General features: G+C 40.5%; 1 protein-coding gene across 3 annotated transcripts in view; it reads right to left on the bottom strand.

Moving 5' to 3' along the window:
- dyrk1b (dual-specificity tyrosine-(Y)-phosphorylation regulated kinase 1B) overlaps nucleotides 1-20,514 on the bottom strand; it is a 56,049-nt gene that overhangs the window by 9,252 nt on the left and 26,283 nt on the right. For all 3 annotated transcript variants that reach the window (XM_076148497.1, XM_076148496.1, XM_076148498.1), the window contains exons 2-5: nucleotides 9,274-9,455; nucleotides 2,152-2,271; nucleotides 1,345-1,533; nucleotides 751-898 (exon numbers count right to left, since the gene is read on the bottom strand). In XM_076148497.1, coding sequence (XP_076004612.1) covers nucleotides 751-898; nucleotides 1,345-1,533; nucleotides 2,152-2,271; nucleotides 9,274-9,342 — 526 coding nt within the window. In that variant the 5' untranslated portion in view covers nucleotides 9,343-9,455. The remainder of the gene's footprint in view (nucleotides 1-750; nucleotides 899-1,344; nucleotides 1,534-2,151; nucleotides 2,272-9,273; nucleotides 9,456-20,514) is intronic.

The raw sequence follows: 20,514 nt of genomic DNA, 5'->3' as shown, positions 1-20,514 counted from the left end.
GTCATGGGTCTATATGAGAGTATATATGAGAGTTGGCCATTGCTAAATGAGTGTTGAGAAAAAGTAATTTCCAAAAATGTGGAAATAGTAATTAATAATTAAAATAATTTCTCCTGTCCTATACTGCTTCCCTATTCACCCCATGCACTGAAATAAATGATCTCACATTACATCCCAAAACTGTAAATAATGTTTTGTTCATTTACAAAAACCTTTGACACAGCGGTCCTTATACTGTATGTTGATGGCAGGTTTGACCAAAAAATTAAAATAGGAGAGAAAAAAACGTTCTTCTACTATTTCCTTTACTGTACCTGTTATTACAGGGACACGTCCTTTAAAATGCCATCCTGTCAATTTCAGGGATGTTTTGCTCCCAGTTTTTCAAAATTCATGGACAATTATGTGGTTTCTCAATGATGGTTTATGGTGGAGCGAAAAGAATTGCACAGCCAAAAATGGGTAATTACAGCCCAATCGGCCATACACAGCATACACAGTGCCTCCCATAGATTGACTGATTCATGCAGAGTGACTCTCCAACAGTGTGTATGGATTTTCTGAAGTCTCTCCTGACATGGGTGTGTTGCTCCTCAAATGGGTGAGTTTCTCCTGACATGGGTGTGATTCTTCTGGATCTCAGTTGACATTTGTCATTGGTCTGTATTAAGACATTTGCACTGTTGTAGCCTACCTCTAAAGTGGCATGTCAGCGTAATGACAGTTTGTTGCATTGTGTGTACATCTTACCAATGTAATATTTCATCTCAGTGTCATGCTTATTCATGAGCTCCAGGAGGCGTAGTTCAATCTGTGCCTGGTTTAGAAATGCCTTTTTGTTCTTAATGATCTTAATGGCCACCCACTCCTGTTCATGGTGGTCATAGGCCTTCACCACCTACAGGGGGACACAAACACACTTCTTCAGTTTTTTTCATGGGAATGCTAGGTTACATTCTTATTTGATTGATTAACGATTTCAAATTCACAGAATGGCTAGAACAATTCTCCTTTAATGTTGGCTGTTCACAGCAACAAATATTTCTTGAAAATTCAAGAATACTGTAATTGTTTGAATGTAACGACAACGTTAAATGGGATTTGGCATCATTTACACAATGTTTTGCAATGTAGATGCAGTGCAGAATCGAACATACAAAAATAAATCTCGGTTCTTAGGAAGTTTGGACAACTCAGCCTGCTGGTTTTTAACAGTCAGGATAAATAAAGTATTGTACTATCTTATCTTTACAAGGAACTTCATCAAATCTGCAACAATGACCTATGAGAGAGAACTAGAACTAGAAATAAATAAGAAATACATTTGTAATTTGTTTGCATTACCTGTCCGAAGGAACCTTTGCCAATCAGTGAGTCTATCTCATAGCGGTCCAGCCACTTCTCTCCATTTTTCACAATATAGTCGTAGTTATCGTCATCATAACCATCGTTGTACACTTTCCTCTCCTTCTTGGTGCTGCTGTCCTCTGGAGGGACCTGCTGGGCCCGTCTTTTCTTCTTTGTGTAGTACACCTATGGATAGACACAGAATAGAAATGTGAGGTTTATATCTGCATCATACTAAATCAAAATAAACTACCACAAAAATCCATATATTCAGACATCACATTCATATTTACATTCCTTTCATGGTGGTACAAAGACCTCTGATGTTTTCCTGTAGATGTTCATTCAGGAATCTGTGGGTCATCAGGACTGGCCTCTAATGTCAATCCATACACATTTTATTTAGGTTTGTATAGGCCATCAACAGGAGCCGCAAATATCCATCTGTACACTTTTAATCAAGGTTGTTGTTGGCCATCAGGACTGACCTCCAATGCTCCTCTTCACACATTTAATCCAGGATTCTATGGGCCATCAGAACTGACACATTTATTTATTTTTGTGGGCTGTGGTGGAGATTGGACTGATGGAAGCGGCAAACTGATAATACCGACCTATCAACAATACGCTGTAGTACTCATGGGTGTGCTTGTTTGAGCTATTGTACCAGACTGTGACAAATGAAGTGAGACATATTAATAACAATATTGAAAAGAGAGAACGACATTGAACAACAACAACAACAACATGTAGTTGTGACATTTGTGACATGTGTTAGGTGTCAAATTTCCTCACACATCATACCTCATTGATGTGCTTGTAAGTCTTGATGAGGTCAACAGAGAGTTTCCTCAGTGGCGCACTGGCAGGGTCTCTGAAGCTTGGTGGAATCCTCCGCTGGAGTATGGTCATATCAGACAGCACCTAAAGAGACACTTGCATGAATGTTCTGCTTAGTACAAAAGTTACCTCCCACGAGGCAGCCATATACAGTGATGTTATCAGTATTAGTTGTAGTTACACTAATATCAGCTGTATCAGTGGCTATGTTTACATATACTCATAGGCCAATGGTATGGAGAGTATATCAGCTTATGTATACAGGCATGTATACCTTAATCCCATTTATTCCACTCTTGTAAGTGCACATGTGCCAGTGTGGCAGAAAGACGTCAAAGTCACTTTAAAGTAGGGCAAATAGAAAAAATATTTAGGACAATATTTTTCAATCCTTTGGCAATATTAGATATATATTATGATACCAAATGACGATCCATGCTGTTTTATTTATTCTCTGTGCTGCTGCTGCTGTTTGAGGAGTTGAAATAGATTGCTTGTGCTTCCAGAGTTGGTAGCGTCCTTTTTCGTGAATCGGTTTGCTGTGAAGCCGTTCTCAAACCATCTCATCATAGTTTTAGGTATTAATTCTTAATTCTTCTCTTCATGCTCATGCTGTCACACAACAACAGTGAATGATGAGTATCTCTGGCAGTTGTTCTATTTACTCTCTCTATTTTGATCGCTTACTTGGCATTAAATTTAGCTTTATGTAACACAAAAGCACATAGGAGCTGCTGTGGTGCAGATTGCAACAGTGGCATTATCAGCCACACAAAGACCTGAGATTTAAGAAGAGGTATGGGCAGACCAGTGTCTGTCTGTACCTGATTGTGGAAATAATGCATTTCCAGGCATTGTCAACAAGTGGACAGCCAGAATGTTAATAAGCTGTGAAAATGCAAGGGTGGTCGAAGATCGTTGTCAAACATTAACAGAGTAGTCAAAAGTATCCAGACTAGTGTGGATGTTGCCTAACACTCACTTGCCATTTTGCAAGAACATTGTCTTGCGTAGCTAGACTAGCGAGTAGCTTAGATATCAGCAATACAGCAATGAGTTGAGAATAGCTAAAAAGTAGTCTAGCACTGTCTTTAAAAGACTTAATTGGCTAGATGAAAATCACTGCTACAATAATACGGTAAATATTCGATATACTGCCAAGCCCTACTTAACACTCGCGAATGTGTGTTCAAAACATGGCAAACCACAAAAAGGTGCATTTTTTGAAAATCCTCCTGAAGAGTAGTTCATCATAAACATTATCCAGCTGTAACCTGCTGTCCTGTCCTTAGCCATAAAACCATTTACAAGTGAGTAACACTTTGCCAATTAACTGTTTGACACGCTGTCAGAATATATTTCTTTCCTCTAACCTGTACAAGAGTGTCTCTCACACCTGAATGCATTACCTTGTCATGATAGGCTTGAATCAGTTCACATTGCCTGTGTTTTGCAGGTGTGATCTGCAGCCTTCCTCCCACACAGAGCAGGTCATTTGCATCAATCAGGGGTTAAAGCTACTTCCCTTTTTTCCTTTGTGTATGCATTGTCCATTTAAGGAGATAGAGAAAACGGCTGGTTTGTACATGCGACTTTGTGCTAATTTTTCAGACCTTAGCCTTAAGATATCCCCTTCCTGGATCAATATGCTGCCAGCTTCTCACAAGTTCCATTGGATGACCCTTAGTGTACTGCTGCAGAAAATGGAGTAGGTCACTGTAGCTCTGTGTTTCTTTCAACACCATTCTCAAAAGACTTCATGAGTCCATAATATTCTAATGGGTCACCACCAAAAATTGGGATCTCTTTCTTTGGCAATGATGGGAGGCATTGCTGTTGTATCAAGAGCATAGTTATTTTATTTTGCTTTCTCATTATGCCCAACATATTGTTTTGTGCCTTATATTCTGGGGTCTTGTCCTTGTATCCAGGTAGTCATGTTTAATTGTCTTTTGTTTCATTGGCACTTGTGGAACAAATTAATTAGCTTTAGCACCGAGAGCTTGTGGTTTTAATTTTCCTATTTACAAATAAGAGTCTATTCCCTCCATCCAGCTTTCCATCGGAAAGCTTGGTTATAGATTGTTTTTCCACCTAGGACGCTCTGAGATTGTAACACACGTAATGTAGTAATGTGTGTGCTGCAATTTCCTCATCCAATTGAAGCTGCTCCCTCCTTAACCTTGGCCATTCCCCCTTTTCTCCCAGTTGATGTTTGTCTTTAAATAATATCTGTCTTTCCATTAATGCTGTCAAGTTGACCTCTTTTTTGAGACGTTAAGAAGAAGTAGTAGTAGCAGCCGACTTTCCTCCAATATCAGAGTTTTGTGATCTGGTTGCTCTGCTTCCTAGGTTTGACACACTGTCAACTGATTTTATATCATCTTGCATTTCATCCATCAAGATCATGGATGATATTGGAAAGTCAAACTCTCTTTAAATGTGTTGTATTGTACAATGTGCTGTGTTCCACAATGCTGGCAAACCATTCATTTTGTTTACTTTGCTCATCCACTGGGAGTAAAGGAATCCACATATTATGTAATATGGTGGCTTTTTCCCAAAGTTGATTTAACTGTCCAAATGGGGTTGCACGTTCATTTTAGTCACAGCTATTTTGCGTCACTGCTGAAGTTTATTCACCAAGGTCTTGGCAGTTTCCACCTTTTGTTTCCTTTTGGATTTTTAGATACAAAACATTAGTTGTGCATTTGCAGACATCAAATTCATCAAATTCCCATGTCAGCAGAAAAGCGCAACTTCGAAGAGACAGAGTGGAGATTCCAACTTTGACAGCATGGAGATAATTCAGCACCAGGAAGCTGGTGGCGGTGAGCTAACCTGGCTGTGTTTAGCTTTGACTGCGGCTCCAAATGATGTACATTATCAGCTAGTGCCTGCCTCAGTGACTGATCTACGATGATTGCTTAGTTTCATCCTATTCAAATAGGAATCCAATGCACCGTCTGGTTTTAATAACATCATTTTGTGTTAACAAAAATGTAGCGACTCCAGGAAACAGTCGCTGAGAGGTTAGTTGAGATATCAGAAATGCATTTAATAACTTTTATTAAAGAAAAGGTCAACTTAATATAATGTGCACAAAATCTAAATGTGTGTAATCACAGCAATCAAAGGCAATAACAAAGTGCGTATGTGCATATGTGCGGTCAACAAGAAATACTGCAACCTACTCATCCTCTCTCCACCATCCTGCGCAGGTGAACAGTTGATCATAAAAAACTGTGAGTGTCACCACACATAGGTGTTTCAAAAAAATAATTTTAGACTACCAGCATTGTCACATTTGTGGAAGAAGAGGACTTTGATCAAATGTATTTGTTTTAATGCATTATCATAAAACTCCTTTTTATTACATAGTGTAGTGGATGCACTTGGCCTGGTTTTACCTATACTGCTGGACCATGTGACTGTGAAAGTATATAGACATCCATGTGCAACATACTACAGGGGTTCAATGAAGGTCTTCTTTCACAAATGTGGAAATGCTGATGGTCCAATATGATTAAATTACGTTAAATTACTGTTATGTAATGTTAAAATGCATAAAAAAGGCCTTAGAAAACCCTGTAAATGGTCACATCATCACTTACTACATTTCACATCAAAACATGTGCAGCCATTGTCCAACCATAAATAATGACATAAATATAACAGCAGCCAACGTGTGGCAGTACAAAGATGCTGGTTTGAGTCCCTGCCGAGGTGCCCCTGAGCAAGGCACCGAACCCTCAATTGCTCCCCCCTCTGTAACTTACTGGGTGGTAATGTAATGTAAGTCGCTTTGGATAAAAGCGTCTGCTAAATGCTCGTAATGTAATGTAATGAAGAACAACTACAGGATGGAGGATCAGCTGCAGAACAACAACACCAGTGGAGTCTTAAAACCATCCCAGGGTATAGCGAAACCAACTCCCAGCCTGAGGGGACCAGGGTAGGCAAACGATCTGAATCTATTCTTCAATAACTGCCCCAGGGCTTCCTGCTGTACCTCCTGTTCACTGCCCTCATGAGAGTCTTCAATAGCACTGACAACCTATCTGAAGACCCTGGAAAGACTGGTCTTGTCACATCCGCCCCTTGGTAAGTCCATCAATGGATCTGCTCGACCGGGCATTGGCGTCATCTACCTCAAGCTCTGGCTTGGAGCGTTGTGCAAATCATGTTCTTTGATTTTTCCAGTTCATTTAACACCAGATAGCTGATGCTTCTGAGGGTGAAGTTGGAGCATTGCAGGGGTGGCCCACCATCTCACGCCATGGATTATGGATACCTCACCAACCAACAACATTGCGTAAGGACACATGGATTTGTGTGTCTGGCTCCCTTCCCTTCACCATCTTCCCTGCAGATTTCACAAACAAATCAACTAACTGCCACCTACAAAAGTTCACTTTTGTAAGTATACTTCAAATCTATTAAAATATTTCTGAATCTCCCTCTACCTGCCTCGATTCACTACCTCTTGGCACTTACTGAATTTTTTGGTGGTCTAGTGGCTACATTACATTACATTATGGTCATTTAGCAGACGCTTTTATCCAACTTACATTACATTACCCCCCATTACAGAGGGGGGAGCAGTTGGGGGTTCAGTGCCTTGCTCATGTGCATCTCGGCAGTTGCTCTGGAGGCAAACTGGCAACTCACCAGCTAACAGTCTGCTTACTTGGTCCACACAGGGGACTCGAACCAGCAACCCTTCGGCTACCAGCCAAGTGACCCTCCAGACTGAGCCACTGCCCTAGCCGCCCCACTGCCGGCTGGGATTCGACACTGTCACCGCCGCGGCCTGGGTTCAGTTCCCGGTCAGGGAATGAGTTTAAGGTGCCGAGGTGCACGTGAGCAAGGCACCGAACCCCCAACTGCTCCATGGGCGCCATATAATGGCTGCCCTGCACCCCCGATGTAATGCATGTGTTTTGTGTGTGTGTGATATGAGGGGGTGCAAGATAAATTTTAATTGCATGTGATTTGCTGTGAATTGCATGCAAAATGACGATTAATAATTAATAAAGTATCTTACTGTATGTCCTGTCCAACTAGAACATACTTTTTTTGATCTCTCCTGACTCTTTCTAAACTAAAGACTTGCTTGTATCGTATTTCAATCACATGTGTATCTTGCCTTGGAAAGCGGCGTCTGCCAAATGAGTTAAGGTAAATCTAGAACTGTAGACACAAAACAACCCCAACCCCTGGGCCAGTAATACATTTGTGGCAATCCACAAGGATATGGAGTAACCATCCAGTAGCAAACAGTAGCCAGGGGTCATGGCGCCGGAAAGAACGTTTTGTCATCTCTGGCACATTCTAATGCTCCTATTCTATTATTTACACTGATCTTAATTATTGCATATTTTAATGAGTTTACCTCAACGGTTGTAATCATGTAGTATTTATTGTTAGGACAATTAAGCTTCTTCGAAATTTCCGTCCACAGTATGTCACTACTTATGTTTAAAACCCTGCCTACTCCTAAAGATTACTGCAATCATTAGACCTTGTCTATAATTCTTTATTTATTCATTGATACATTCATTCAGTCATTTGAGGTTTATCACGACATACCACAATGATGGTTAATGTATTTTGTACTAGAAACATAAGTGCATTTCTATTCAATGAAAATGAACCAGGCCATTTTGAGGGTGAACATGTTTTAATCCCATGTCTCTAAACCAGCATATGTATTGGTTTTAAATTCAATTATTTATAAAAAATGCCTGTTTTAGAATATGTTTGCTCTGCTGTAAAAAGTGCATGTACAGTTGTGGTCAAAAGTTTACATACACTTGTAAAGAACATGTTCGTCATGGCAGTCTTGAGTATCCAATAGCTCCAAGTGACTTTCCTGACTTGTTCAAGTCAATGATCTGCTTTTTCAGATCCGTGCTGAGCTCCTTTGACTTTCCAAGTCCATGTCCAAATTCATGTCAGAAAGCCAACAGATTTAGCTAAACAACACCGATTCTATCAAGAGGGGGGTAAATGATTCAACCTGAAGCTTGCCAGAAGCTTGTGGATGGCTATCAAAAGCACCTTATTGAGGTGAAACCGGCCATGGATCATGTAACCAAACATTAGCATTGCTATACTTTTGACCCAGCAGATTCCGTCACATATTCAGTAGACCCATAAAAAGAAGAAGTATGGGCTCCAATCACTCAAGAGTTGTAGAAATCATTGGAAACTCAAGACTGCCATGACATACACGTTCTTTACAAGTGTATGGAAAATTTTGACCACAACAGTATATAACGATCATTCATTCATTCGTTTAATCATTCATTAAGCCCATAAACATGTTGGGGCCAAGAAAGTGGATGGGCAGCTGGACAGTTGCCAGTTTGCCTCCAGGGCACTGCCAAGGTGCTCTTGAGCAAGGCACTGAACCCCCTACACTGCTCCACGGGCGCTGTATCATGGCTGCCCTGCGCTGACCCCTCTGTAAGAGGGGCACGCAGGACAAATTTCAGATTGCCATGTTTGCATGTATGATTTGACCCAATAAAGATGCTATTCTCTTCTATGTGACGTAAATGGAAAATGCAGCGCTTCCAGTGGACTTGTTAATATTTACTGAGCAATCGACAAATTGCTGCCACTGGTGTTTTAGTTGTTCTCTGAAGTAGCCCTCTAATGAGAATGTCCACTGTCGGTGCAATCAATGCAATTCTCAATTTATTTTCTCATCAATTATTTTGGTTATATTTGTCAAATACTAAAGACAACTCTCTGCTTGCTCCTCGGCAGGACACAACCTCTCAGCTGAGTGAGGGCCCACACCCTCACATACATACATTCATAGAGCATGTCGGGGTGGAACTGATACAGATAGATAAGACACGTTTCTCTATCATCCTGCTCGCATTGTTTTGAGGTGGAGGCTAGTGGTCATAAATATACATTGTTCATCAAAATTAGAATAAAAAAATAGTATAAGAAAGTAGCTGACATAAATGAGTCGGTTGTTTGGCTGCCAGCTGGCACAAAGCTCTGTCAATTCTATGGAAGCACTGGCTGGTGTGTGTTTGTCTCTGCATGTGACTGTGCGTACGTTACCTGCTGCTGCTCGGCCATGGAGTGAATGGAGCTGAAGGAGGGGTGTGTATGTGTGTGCTGGCTGGTCATGGCTGCCTCAGCGAGGGAGAAGCCCTGGGCAGTGGAGGAGGAGGAGGAGGAGGAGGAGGAGGAGGAGGAGGAGGAAGAGGAGGAGGTGGGCGGACATCCTGAGTTGCTTCCACCTGAGGAAAGAAGATGAGATAAATATGTAAATTTTTCTTTTCTAGTCTCCACCTCTGCTTCAAAGTGGCTATTGCAGGAAACCACGTGTTGATCAAACCATATCCCCTATCAGGCCTGTGGTGAACTCTCACTCACACAGACGCACACTATACACCAAGATTATTCAGATCTGGACCTGAAGGAATAAATCTTGCAGACACATCCCTGAATGTGTACTTAGATGTGGAACTAGAAAGGCAGACTTATTAGAGACCTATACTACATGGTAACAAGCATTTATAAACAACGGGCCATGGTTGTCTGTCACAGTTATAAAGGCTGTATTTGATGAATTACCTCTAGTGTTGGACTGATACCAACATTTTGATTTTGGTCTTGTTAGATAAGAGAGCATACTGCACTCTTTTGCTTCCTATTGAAGAATGAATATAGCAGAGTTGGAGGTGGGTAACCATTTTGAACGACCAGTTTGCTCTCTAACTGAGAGACCTCACACTCTTGTGCAGTAGTTCTGAGTAAGGCCTCTCTGTTTGGGAACTTCAGAAATCATCCATACATTCAGCTATTACTCGTTCTTCATGTGCAACTTATACAGATCTATCTGTCATATTTCAACCCTATCAGTCAATTACACAATGATTCTTCATTCACTATGGCATTTGCAGAGTCTCCCATGAATCCCAGAGCAGACAGTCAAGCAGTTAGGGTGAATATCTAAGGTCCGTAGTATTTCTAAACTAATAAATGACTCATTTGCGTTGAGTATTCTTGCTGATTAGTGGAATACACCAGACTAAAACTGTGATTTGCTTAATTTGAGGATCTCTGGTAATTGACCTGATCTGTGTGGATTTCAGTTGAACAAAAACAAGCAAATTACTGAAATGGACTACTTTGTGTTTAATGCTTTGTGTTATATAATGTATATACTATAATGAATAGGGTTTGTGTAAAATATGACTTGTGTGTGTGGTTGATAAAAAACAAACAGAGTTGAACCTGGCATGCCAAACAAGTCAGCTGTCACAAAACCTACCTAAACCCTTTCAATGTTTAAAAATAATAGTCAGGTCAAGTCAACTTTATTTGTATAGTCCAATATCACATACAATGTCTCAAAGTGCATAAAATAAAAACAAACAAATAAAATGTTTGCATAATAAAACAAATAGAATAAAACTTACAAATAATGGACAGGAGGCGAAAATTTTCAATTAATAAATGTGGAATTTAAAAGTTTGGATGTATTTGTTATGATTTCTAGTTCTACCACAGAGCCTCACGGTCAGATCATCACTCCATCCATCGCTATGGGAAGGCAAATTAATGAGGCGATACTTCTTTGTATCGCAGCAGGAGAATGAGCTACCATTATTGCTCCATGTATTTGTATCCTGTTATCAGGTTTGACTGTCTGTTTTTACTGCGACTCTTCGGCCTGGGTGTTTGTTGTGCGTTTTTATCAGCAGCAAGTTTGTGTGAAAATATTCTTCTCTACAGAAGGGGGGCCCTGCAGAAAAAGTTTGGGAACCACTGATCTAATTCAATCAGAACACCACATTCAAGACATTAAAAAGGACATTAAAAGAACAGTGGAGCTTGTATACAACAATATGGATGCCAATCGCTCGACAATCAATAGAAGAAGAGACATGGCGGGAGGAGCCGTTTTTGTCCAGTGGTATTGTTCTTCTAACAAATTGAATCTTCAGTGTGAGACAAATATTTTTTATTTTTTATTTTTCTGATCAAATCAGATCACCCCATTTATAACATTAAACAGGACATTAAAAGAGAGCAAAGCCTGCATACAACAGTATACAGACTTCGTCAGCAGCTTCCAGACAACTGGTGTCTTCAGCGCCGACTGGACATGACCCAGTGCGATATTCTTCACGTGGAAATAGGGATAATGCACAAAGGAAGAGTGCTAGGATGCTTTGGTCAGATATGGTTTTCCCTGACCTTCTGCTTGAGAAGCTGATAAACCTCAGATGTGCCCCCACATAATGCCCCTGGATATACTGTACAACTTCTTCTCTACCAGGAATCAGTATGTGAAGGTGACTGCCCACACCTCAGACTGTCTCCTCCTCAGTACTGGTTCTCTGCTCTACAAACTCTACAGCAATAATGTATCATTTCCAATCCAATCTTGCACTTTTTTCATAGTTAAAAACCTTCAGACCTATTCTTGCCTGATGTGAAGTGACATCACCCCCTGGAAAACAATCCTTTTATAACTTTAAGTTTATCTGCAAAAAACTCTTAACCGATACTATTCATAATTTTGTGTGTACTACAAATCCTGTCCCTTTACCCTCCCTAGGTTTCCATACAGATAAGAGTAAGAAGTGAAACACTGAACCCACTGTCTTGATCTCATTCATCTCTGTCTGGTTTGGCTCTGCAGCATCGCACTCCAAATGGGAGTGCAACCTAGTGCACAGACAATAATCAGCTGTAAACTCCTTTCTCTCACTGACAAGAGTGAGAAAGAAAGCAGGGAATATAATGACTGACCCTTCCCACTTCGGCCACCCGGTCTTCCAGACACTTCCCTCTCAGAGAATTACATTGACAGCAGCAAAGACCTAGATCACCCCCCACTTTTCCCCAGGCCATTTAACCTCACTGCTTGACTCCCCCTGCTAATCAAACCTTCCGATCAACCTCCACCTGTATTGTCATCTTAAAATCAACTTCATAATTATGTAAGGGATGATGTATTGTTAACCAGTGGCTAACGTCAGACAGGATTATCCTGTATCGCCCTGAGGGGTTTTGATTCCACAACTTTCCAACACTGCTGTGAAAGGAGCCTTGTACTGTAGCCCCCCCCGAACAATGTTTCTGCCCAGTCTGGTTGTTGCAGCTTCAGACACCAACACCACCATCATAATATATAGACCCTATTCAACACAAATGTTACACTTGTGTATCTCACTCCATTGTTCCCAATCAACATCTCTGTCCTTTCTCGGTCTCTCTCTTTTTCCCTCTTCTTTCTGTATCAAAAACGATCTCCAAAATGTCCCATAACTGTATGCTCACTGTCATATCAAATGCTTTCTTCAATCAAAATTTACAACAATGAATGAAAATAAACAAAAATGTCTCGGCATCTTATATAATGAAAAAAAATATTTAAAAGAATATGAATTTATTATTTGTCTTTACCACTCATTGTAGCCTATTCAACATCATCTGCCTCTCCAATTGACCTCCTTCCTCTCTGTGCTCTCTTAGCAAAGAAAGAAGTCAATGTTCTATACCTTCTTTCCTCCTTCCATGAACTAATCTGGCCACTTAGCCTAGTGGAGCTGCTTGGGTCAGCATTATGTTAGCAGACTTGAACAGCAAGTAATTTTCTAGTCAAACTCCCTTATGATATGTTGACATAACATATGGCTGCGTTCTTTCCCCTCTGCTCTTCTCCTTGTACACCAATGACTGCACCTCCAGTCATCAGTCGGTCCGGCTCCTGAAGTTCACGGAGGACACCACCCTCATTGGACTCATCTCTGATGGGGACAAGTCCGCCTACAGGCGGGAGATTGACCGTCTGGTGAATTGGTGCAGGCAGGACAAGCTGGAGCTTAATGCTCTAAACACAAAGGAAATGGTCCTGGATTTCCGACTGATTTCCGCATCACTCTATGTGACTCCCCAGTTGACACTGTGGAGTCTTTTTGATTCCTGGGATCCATCATCTCCCAGGACCTCAAGTGGGAGCTCAACATCAGCTCCCTCACCAAAAAGGCCCAGCAGAGGATGTGCTTCCTGCGGCAGCTGAAGAAGTTCAGCCTGCCAAAGACAATGATGGTGCACTTCTACTCTGCCATCATAGAGTCCATCCTCACCTCCTCCATCACCATCTGGTTCGCTGCAGCCACTGCCAAGGACAAGGGCAGGCGTATCATACGCTGTACAGAGAAGGTGATCGGCTGCAATCTGCCGTCCCTCCAGGACCTGCACGCCTCTCAGACCCTGAGGCCGACAGGCAAGATTGTGGCCGACCCCTCCCACCCTTGACACAAACTGCTTGCAACCTCCCCTCTGGCAGGAGGCTGAGGTCCATCAGGAGCAAAACCCTCACGCCACAAATCCAGTTTCTTCCCCTCTGCAGTGGGCCTCATTAACAAGGCCCGAATCTGCCACTGCCCACATAATTTCCCTAGCAACTTGCACGTTTAATCTTATTATATGATTTATTGTGTGTTTTCAAATTTATTTCAATTTCTTTGCATAGTTGTCGTCTTGTTGTCTTATGTCTTATATGTTTTATATCGCACCAATAACCACAAAAAATCCTTTTAAGTGTAAACTTAATTGGCAATAAAAGCTATTCTGATTCTGATTCTGATAACAAATAATTCATTCATTTGCTGCGTAAAATAAACTTTAAGCACTCTAAAATAATATTTAGTGCCTCGCAAATGATGACAGCAGCCGTCTGCCATATTAACTATCAGACCAGTATAAAATATGGGGAGGTGACCTAGTGCACCTAATGTAAAACGTATTTCAAGGACTGGCTTTTTTTCATTAACGTAACATTGCAAAACTTTTTGTCTCAAAATGATGAAGAAAGAAATTGTCCAGGCATTCATTACTTCTACATTACATTACATTACATTACGGTCATTTAGCAGACGCTTTTATCCAAAGCGACTTACAATAAGTGTGTTCAACAAAGGTAGATAAAAGAACTTCAGGTTCTTGGCTGGTTTATTGTAATTCATTATTGTCAGGCTGCCTTAACGAGTCTCTTAAGCAGGGGTGTTAAACATACAGGATGACTTTGCAGTGTGAAAATTACAAGACGTTAAATGCAAATTTTCCAGAAAATAAACTGCTATTCCAAATAATAATTAATAATAATATGCTTAGCATATGGAGAGAAATAATTATAGAGAAATAAGAATAGAAAAAGAAGAAGAAAAAGCAATGTATCTGTCCATGCAGAATTTAACTCAAACGTTTTCAATATGTACTTGTGCATCTTTGCACTAAAACAAAGGGAAAACTTTACATCCAATTATTATAGGTTAATATGCTATGAATTTTCTGGGTCCGGCCCACTTTATTTTAAATTTGGCTGTATGTGGCCCCTGAACTAAAATGAGTTTGACAACCCTGCTCTTAAGACTCTTCAGCTGGTCCAGAATGCAGCTACACATGTACAGACGAAAACTAGGAAAAGAGATCATATTACTCCCACTTTAGCTTTGCTGCACTGGCTTCCTGTAAAATCCAGAGTAGAAATTAAAACCCTTCTCTTAATGATCATGCTATTTCATATCTTTTAGTTTATAACACCCCATTACCCCCAGTAGAGCACTGAGAATGCAGGCTTACTAGTGGCTCCCAGTATCTCCAAAAGCAGAATGGGAGGCAGAGCCTTCAGTCATCAGGCTACTCTCCTCTAGAACCATCTCCCAGATTCGGTCCGGGGGGCAGAAACCCTCTCTTCGTTTGAGAGTAGGCTTAAAACTTTCCTCTTTGATAAAGCTTATAGTCACGGCCGGCCAGGCTTGGCCCAGTCCCTAGTTTATGCTGCTATAGCTGTACACTGCCGGGGGACATCCCATGATGCACTGAGCTCTTCTATCCTCCTCCCCTTTCTATCTGTGCACATCATGCACCATTAACGCATTTCACAAATTTAACTTCTTCCCCTGGGTTTTCTGTTTCTATGTGTTTCTCCCATGCATTCTGCGCTTATTAGTATCATTTGTCATACTTCTATTACGATAATGCTCTCTCTGTCTGTCTCTCTCTCATTTTATTATTATTTTTTTATTGTCAATAATCTACCTATCTATTGTGACGTTGACTTGAAGGCCAACTTCAGCAGCAGTGAACCTTTCCTCTCATTCCTCTCCTTCATACGTGTGGTTGCTGCTCTTTCTGATGGCCACCATCTGCTGGATGGATGTTAACATTGCACCAAAAGTGAAAGAAAATCCCTCCTATGTGGATTTTAAAATTGAATGGATACTGCACATTTGATATAATAAATGATATTCAATATAACTACCGATCTGAAGATATCTGAAAAAAATTGGACTGAAGTAGTTTCAATACCTTTACATTACAAATACACAGGATCCAGCATACCAAGGACAGAGTGAAAGAAAATGTGTTCAGTAACTACAGGAGCAAGTAAGGAACCACTTTGCCATCAAAAGATTTTGGATCGATTTTGAGAACCATTATGATTACATTATCAGAAACCACTATGATTACATTACCCAAACTACAATGCAAAAACATGGAAAACAGAAGCTGTCCGCGATTGTCGTGTAGCGTAAGTGACACCTGTCACTCACTGAGTTACACTGCAAAATGGTACAGAAAAAAAGGTTATTGGTCTAATTCATTTACAGTTTATGTTGAATTTTATTTTATGTGCAGCATAGATTTTTCTTGTGCACTGAGAATGTGCGAGTAGTGCGCGATTGCGCACGCACGCAGCTTAGAGGGAACATTGCTGTGTAGCCTTGTGTCCGTATGTCCTCATCAATGGACAAGGAGAGCACAAAAATCAAATGCACAATCAAGCAAATAATAATTGCTGTCCTGTTAGATATTAATGCTGACTGATGATATAAGTTCCAACTCATGTAGGGCAAGAATACCACTGAAAAAGTCATATCTGTATACATAGTTCATTTGACTGACTGGAAAGAACATAACACTGTCCACCAGCCACCTTTGAGCCAGGTGGGTAGCTTTGATATGTGCTTGTATCAAGGTGCCAAAAGCTCCCATTTATGACTGGAACACAGCACTTTTTAACTATAAAAGCACAGTCTAGATTGGAGTACATGTGCAATGGAGAGGCCTGGAGAGAAGAGATCACCTACTAGGCGTGCCACGCTGACGTATTTTTCCCTGCCAGTTCAGCTCAAAAAACAGACCCCAGGTTGACCAAGGATGACACAGTGTATTTATAAACTAACTTTCACTGATGGCAGGGATACACCATGCAAGGCGCCAACTACACTTTGACAGGCCTAAATCCCTAGACGGCTGCTTTACCATCCCACAACCATGCCAACCCTTTTTGTAATGTAAAATACCACTTAAGCTAAAAAAAACGAGGATTGCACACTGCCTGAGTGCACTGACCTCATATGTACCACTTCACCATCTGGTATTTACCACCTGTATATGCCTTGTGAAACTGCTTGTGGGAAGCTTTGAACAGCATGTATGATATGGGGAGACCTTGGATAGGTGCTTGCTGGTCAGTGTCATGTTAGCAGGTATTAAATGCCACAGATCTGGCACTTTCCTTGGTTAGCATAGACTTCATGGACATAGGCTGGACAGAATTGATGAACTCTTACACGTGTTGGTTTTCATGTCAGCTTTAATAGCAGTGAACTTTTCCCTCTTCCTTCACAAATTTGTGGTTGCTGCCCTTTGATGTGCGCCATCTGCTGTCGAAGTTTACACTGTGGCAAAAGTTAAAAAATATGCAAATATAAATGTTTGAAACGAAAAACTAAATATGATATTCAAATTACACAATAGCATGATTATGAAGTGATGTGGTTAAAAAATAACTTAAAAACTTGAAAAATACCAAGACTTATATAGAAAAGAACGATCTAAATTGACATTTCAAAAAGGTCAGGATTTTCTATTAATGGAAATGATTGAAAATCTGAAATGTTAACATAATGCTTAAATACAATTTCAAGTTAATATGTTGACTGTTGAGGAATTCATTATTTATTTGATTACAGAATTGTTTTTTTGATTCCTGGAAAATACTTTTTATTCATTGATTGCTTTGTTAAGCAGCTGTTTTAAAAAAGTAAAAAGTAAAATGGTGGTAACCCATAGATCTTCTGGGAATTAAGACCTGATGACTTGCAAGGTGTCTTCTATTTTTGTCATAGAGTGGTATTGCACAGCACAATACTAAACATTAACTTGGTGGGCTTCCTCCGAAATGCAGATGAGCAAAGTTTAGTTGTATGCTGTAAGAAAAGCAAATTTAGGCTCAGTCACCTCAGGTCTTTGGATTGCAAATTGTTCAGGCATTCGAGGAGTTGAACTCTGTCGAGAGCATCATTAAAGCTGAGTAGCATGTCAGCCTTTTTGGCAATAGCCTGAGCATAGTCGTTGCAGATGCCATTGTCTCTTGTCTTTGGTCCCTTTGTGACAATGCAATAGTTTCATTTATATTGTGAAGCTGTTTTCAGGCACTTTGATATAAAAGTGTGTGATAAGAACAATGGCACTGGATCAAAAAACACCTTCTCTCTCGTCATATTTCTTCTTCTTCTGTTGACTTTTTGGCAGTTTGCATCCATATGGTTGCATTGAATTTTTGAATAAGGACGAAAGGTTCTAGGTGGGATTATCCAGGCATGAACTTGCATGTGCTAATACAGAAAGTAACCAGCTGTGCCTGAAAAGTTACTCCAGAATTATGCCATGATCTACAGAAGCTCTACCCACTGAGCTACATGTACGTCATGGCAGTCTTGGATTTCCAATAATTTCTACAACTTTTTCTGTGATAGAGTGATTGGAGCCCATACTTCTACTTAAAAAAAAACATTTATGAAGTTTGGTTCTTTTATGAATTTATTATGGGTCTACTGTCTACATGTCCCGTGGCCAGTTTCACCTCACTCAATAAGGCGCTTTTGGTGGCCATCCACAAGCTTCTGGCAAGCTTCTGGTTCAATCTTTGACCACTCCTCTTGATAGAATCAGAAGAGGAGACGACCATGAGCCACCAAAAAGCAGTTCTGCAATGAATTAGAAACTGTTGGAACACAGGTGTCAGTGTCCACAGTCAGGCGTGTTTTACATCTGCATGGGTTGAGAGGCTGCCGTGCAAGAAGGAAGTCCTTGCTCCAGAAGCGGTACCTTAAGGCTTGACTGAAGTTTGCTGCTGACACGTGGACATTGAAAAGGCCTTCTAGAGGAGAATTCTGTGGTCAGATGTAACAAAAATTCAGCTGTTTGGCCACAATGACCAGAAATATGTTTGCAGGAGAGAAAGGTGGTGCCTTTAACCCCAAGAACACCATGTCCACCATCAAGCATGGGGGTGGTAGTATTATGCTCTGGGCCTGTTTTGCTGCCAATGGAACTGGTCAGTAACAGGACAATGACCCCAAACACACATCAAAAGTAGTACAGGAATGGCTAAATCAGGCTAGAATGAAGATTCTAGAATGGCCTTCCCAAAGTCCTGAGTCGAGAACATGAGGACAGTGTGAAGAAACGTCCATGTCAGAAAGCCAACAGATTAAGCTAAACTACAGCGATTTTATCAAGAGGAGTGGTCAAAGATTGCATCAGAAGCTTGCCAGAAGCTTGTTGATGGCTACAAAAAGCACCTAATCAAATATTAGCATTGCTGAATGTATACTTTTGACCCAGAAGATTCACATTTTCAGTAGACCCATAATAAATTCATAAAAGAACCAAACTTCATGAATGTTATTGTGACAAAGAAGTATGGGCTCCAATCACTCTATCACAGAAAAATAGAGTTGTAGAAACTATTGGAGACTCAAGACAGCCTTGATATACAGATATACATGTTCTTTACGAGTGTATGTAAACTTTTGACCACAACTGTATTTGTGAAAAGGGCTTATGTCAAGGGCACTGGTGGGAGCCATTAAGGAACATGTTAACAAGCAGGATAAAACTAGAATAAGACTGGAATTTGTCTAGTAAGATTGCAGGCCAACGGAACTACAACACACTACTGTCACTTCTCTTTGAGTAGTAGGGTAGGGTATTATAACGTATTGAGCAGCTGCCATCAGTATGAAGGTACATGGCTTTGTCTCTTTGAAGTAACCATGGCAGATCTTTCACAAGATCAACAGAAGCAAGTATTTAACAATACTTGGTTCTGTTTGAGCGGGTACAACTCAAGGATTTCCCCTTCCATTCTATGGCTAAGCGTTTTTCCTTAGCGCCAAAGCATTTCTTCTGCAGCGAACACAAATATACACACCACGCTACAAACGGCTGTTTGAACACACACACACACACAGGCAAGTAAGTGTGGAAACAGCCTATCGTCACTGCTGCCTTTTCCTTGTTTTTTTCCTTACTTCCTCTAGGATCAGCGCTATCTGAGTGCACGCAAACATCCACATAAACAACTGATTGGATGAGCGCTGCCTCTAGTAGGGCAAAAGTTAAAGCTGACAACAAAGAACACTATACTGGGTAGTAATTTATTTATATTTAGTTGGGACAGGTTGAGGTATTCCAGGGTTGTATTGCCACTGGGCCTTAAGCAGAGTTGAGTTACATAGAAGTGTCTTTATTCAGTTCCTTTCCCGTTTCAACTCAGGGATGAGTCCAGGCATCATTAATGGTTTGTTTTGAGTTGGTTATACATGTATTTATTGCCTTAGTATGTGACTATAATATTTATGTTTATTAGTAGTAATTAAATGTGTTAATATAAATCCTTGGGTAAATTACAATTTCAGTAATTGGCACCTTTTCAATGACACCTGTTGTCAAAGTTACTAATGTGTTTTTATTTGTTTAATGCAATATAATACAACTCTCAATGTACACAAGGAATTGTGTGTAATATTGTGTGTGTAGCATATAGCATTTTTTGTGATAGCAAAAGACACAACACACATCCCAACACTAGTAAGGAAAATAAGCAAAATGTCTGTGGAGATGGCGCACAGTGGAACAGAAATGCGGAAGCACTTGTTGAGGTTGCGAAGCACTTTAAATTTAGCACAAAGTGCTAATAAGCATTACTAGCATTGTTACACCACCGGACATTATGCTATGTACAGCAGAATGTTGAATACTCCAAGCCTCAAAACGGAAATGCAGGGGTCACCTCTAAGTCTTGACAATTCAGCTTGACTCTTCAAGTCTCAAATGTCCCCGAATGAGGGAATTATTACATGAAAATGGCAAATTCACTCAAATACCATCTCCTGTTGCAAGTCTCATTAGTCTCTGACATTATGGACAGTCTGTAGGAGGACAATGTCTCCTCTGTGTTTGTAGGACGTTGGTATGGACAGT

This window comes from Genypterus blacodes, unplaced genomic scaffold (genome assembly GCF_046128005.1).
Source record: "Genypterus blacodes isolate CSIRO-AG114 ecotype Tasmania unplaced genomic scaffold, CSIRO-AGI_Gbla_v1 ptg000040l_1, whole genome shotgun sequence".
NCBI classification, from domain to species: domain Eukaryota; kingdom Metazoa; phylum Chordata; class Actinopteri; order Ophidiiformes; family Ophidiidae; genus Genypterus; species Genypterus blacodes.
This window is presented reverse-complemented; position numbering and strand designations above follow the sequence as displayed.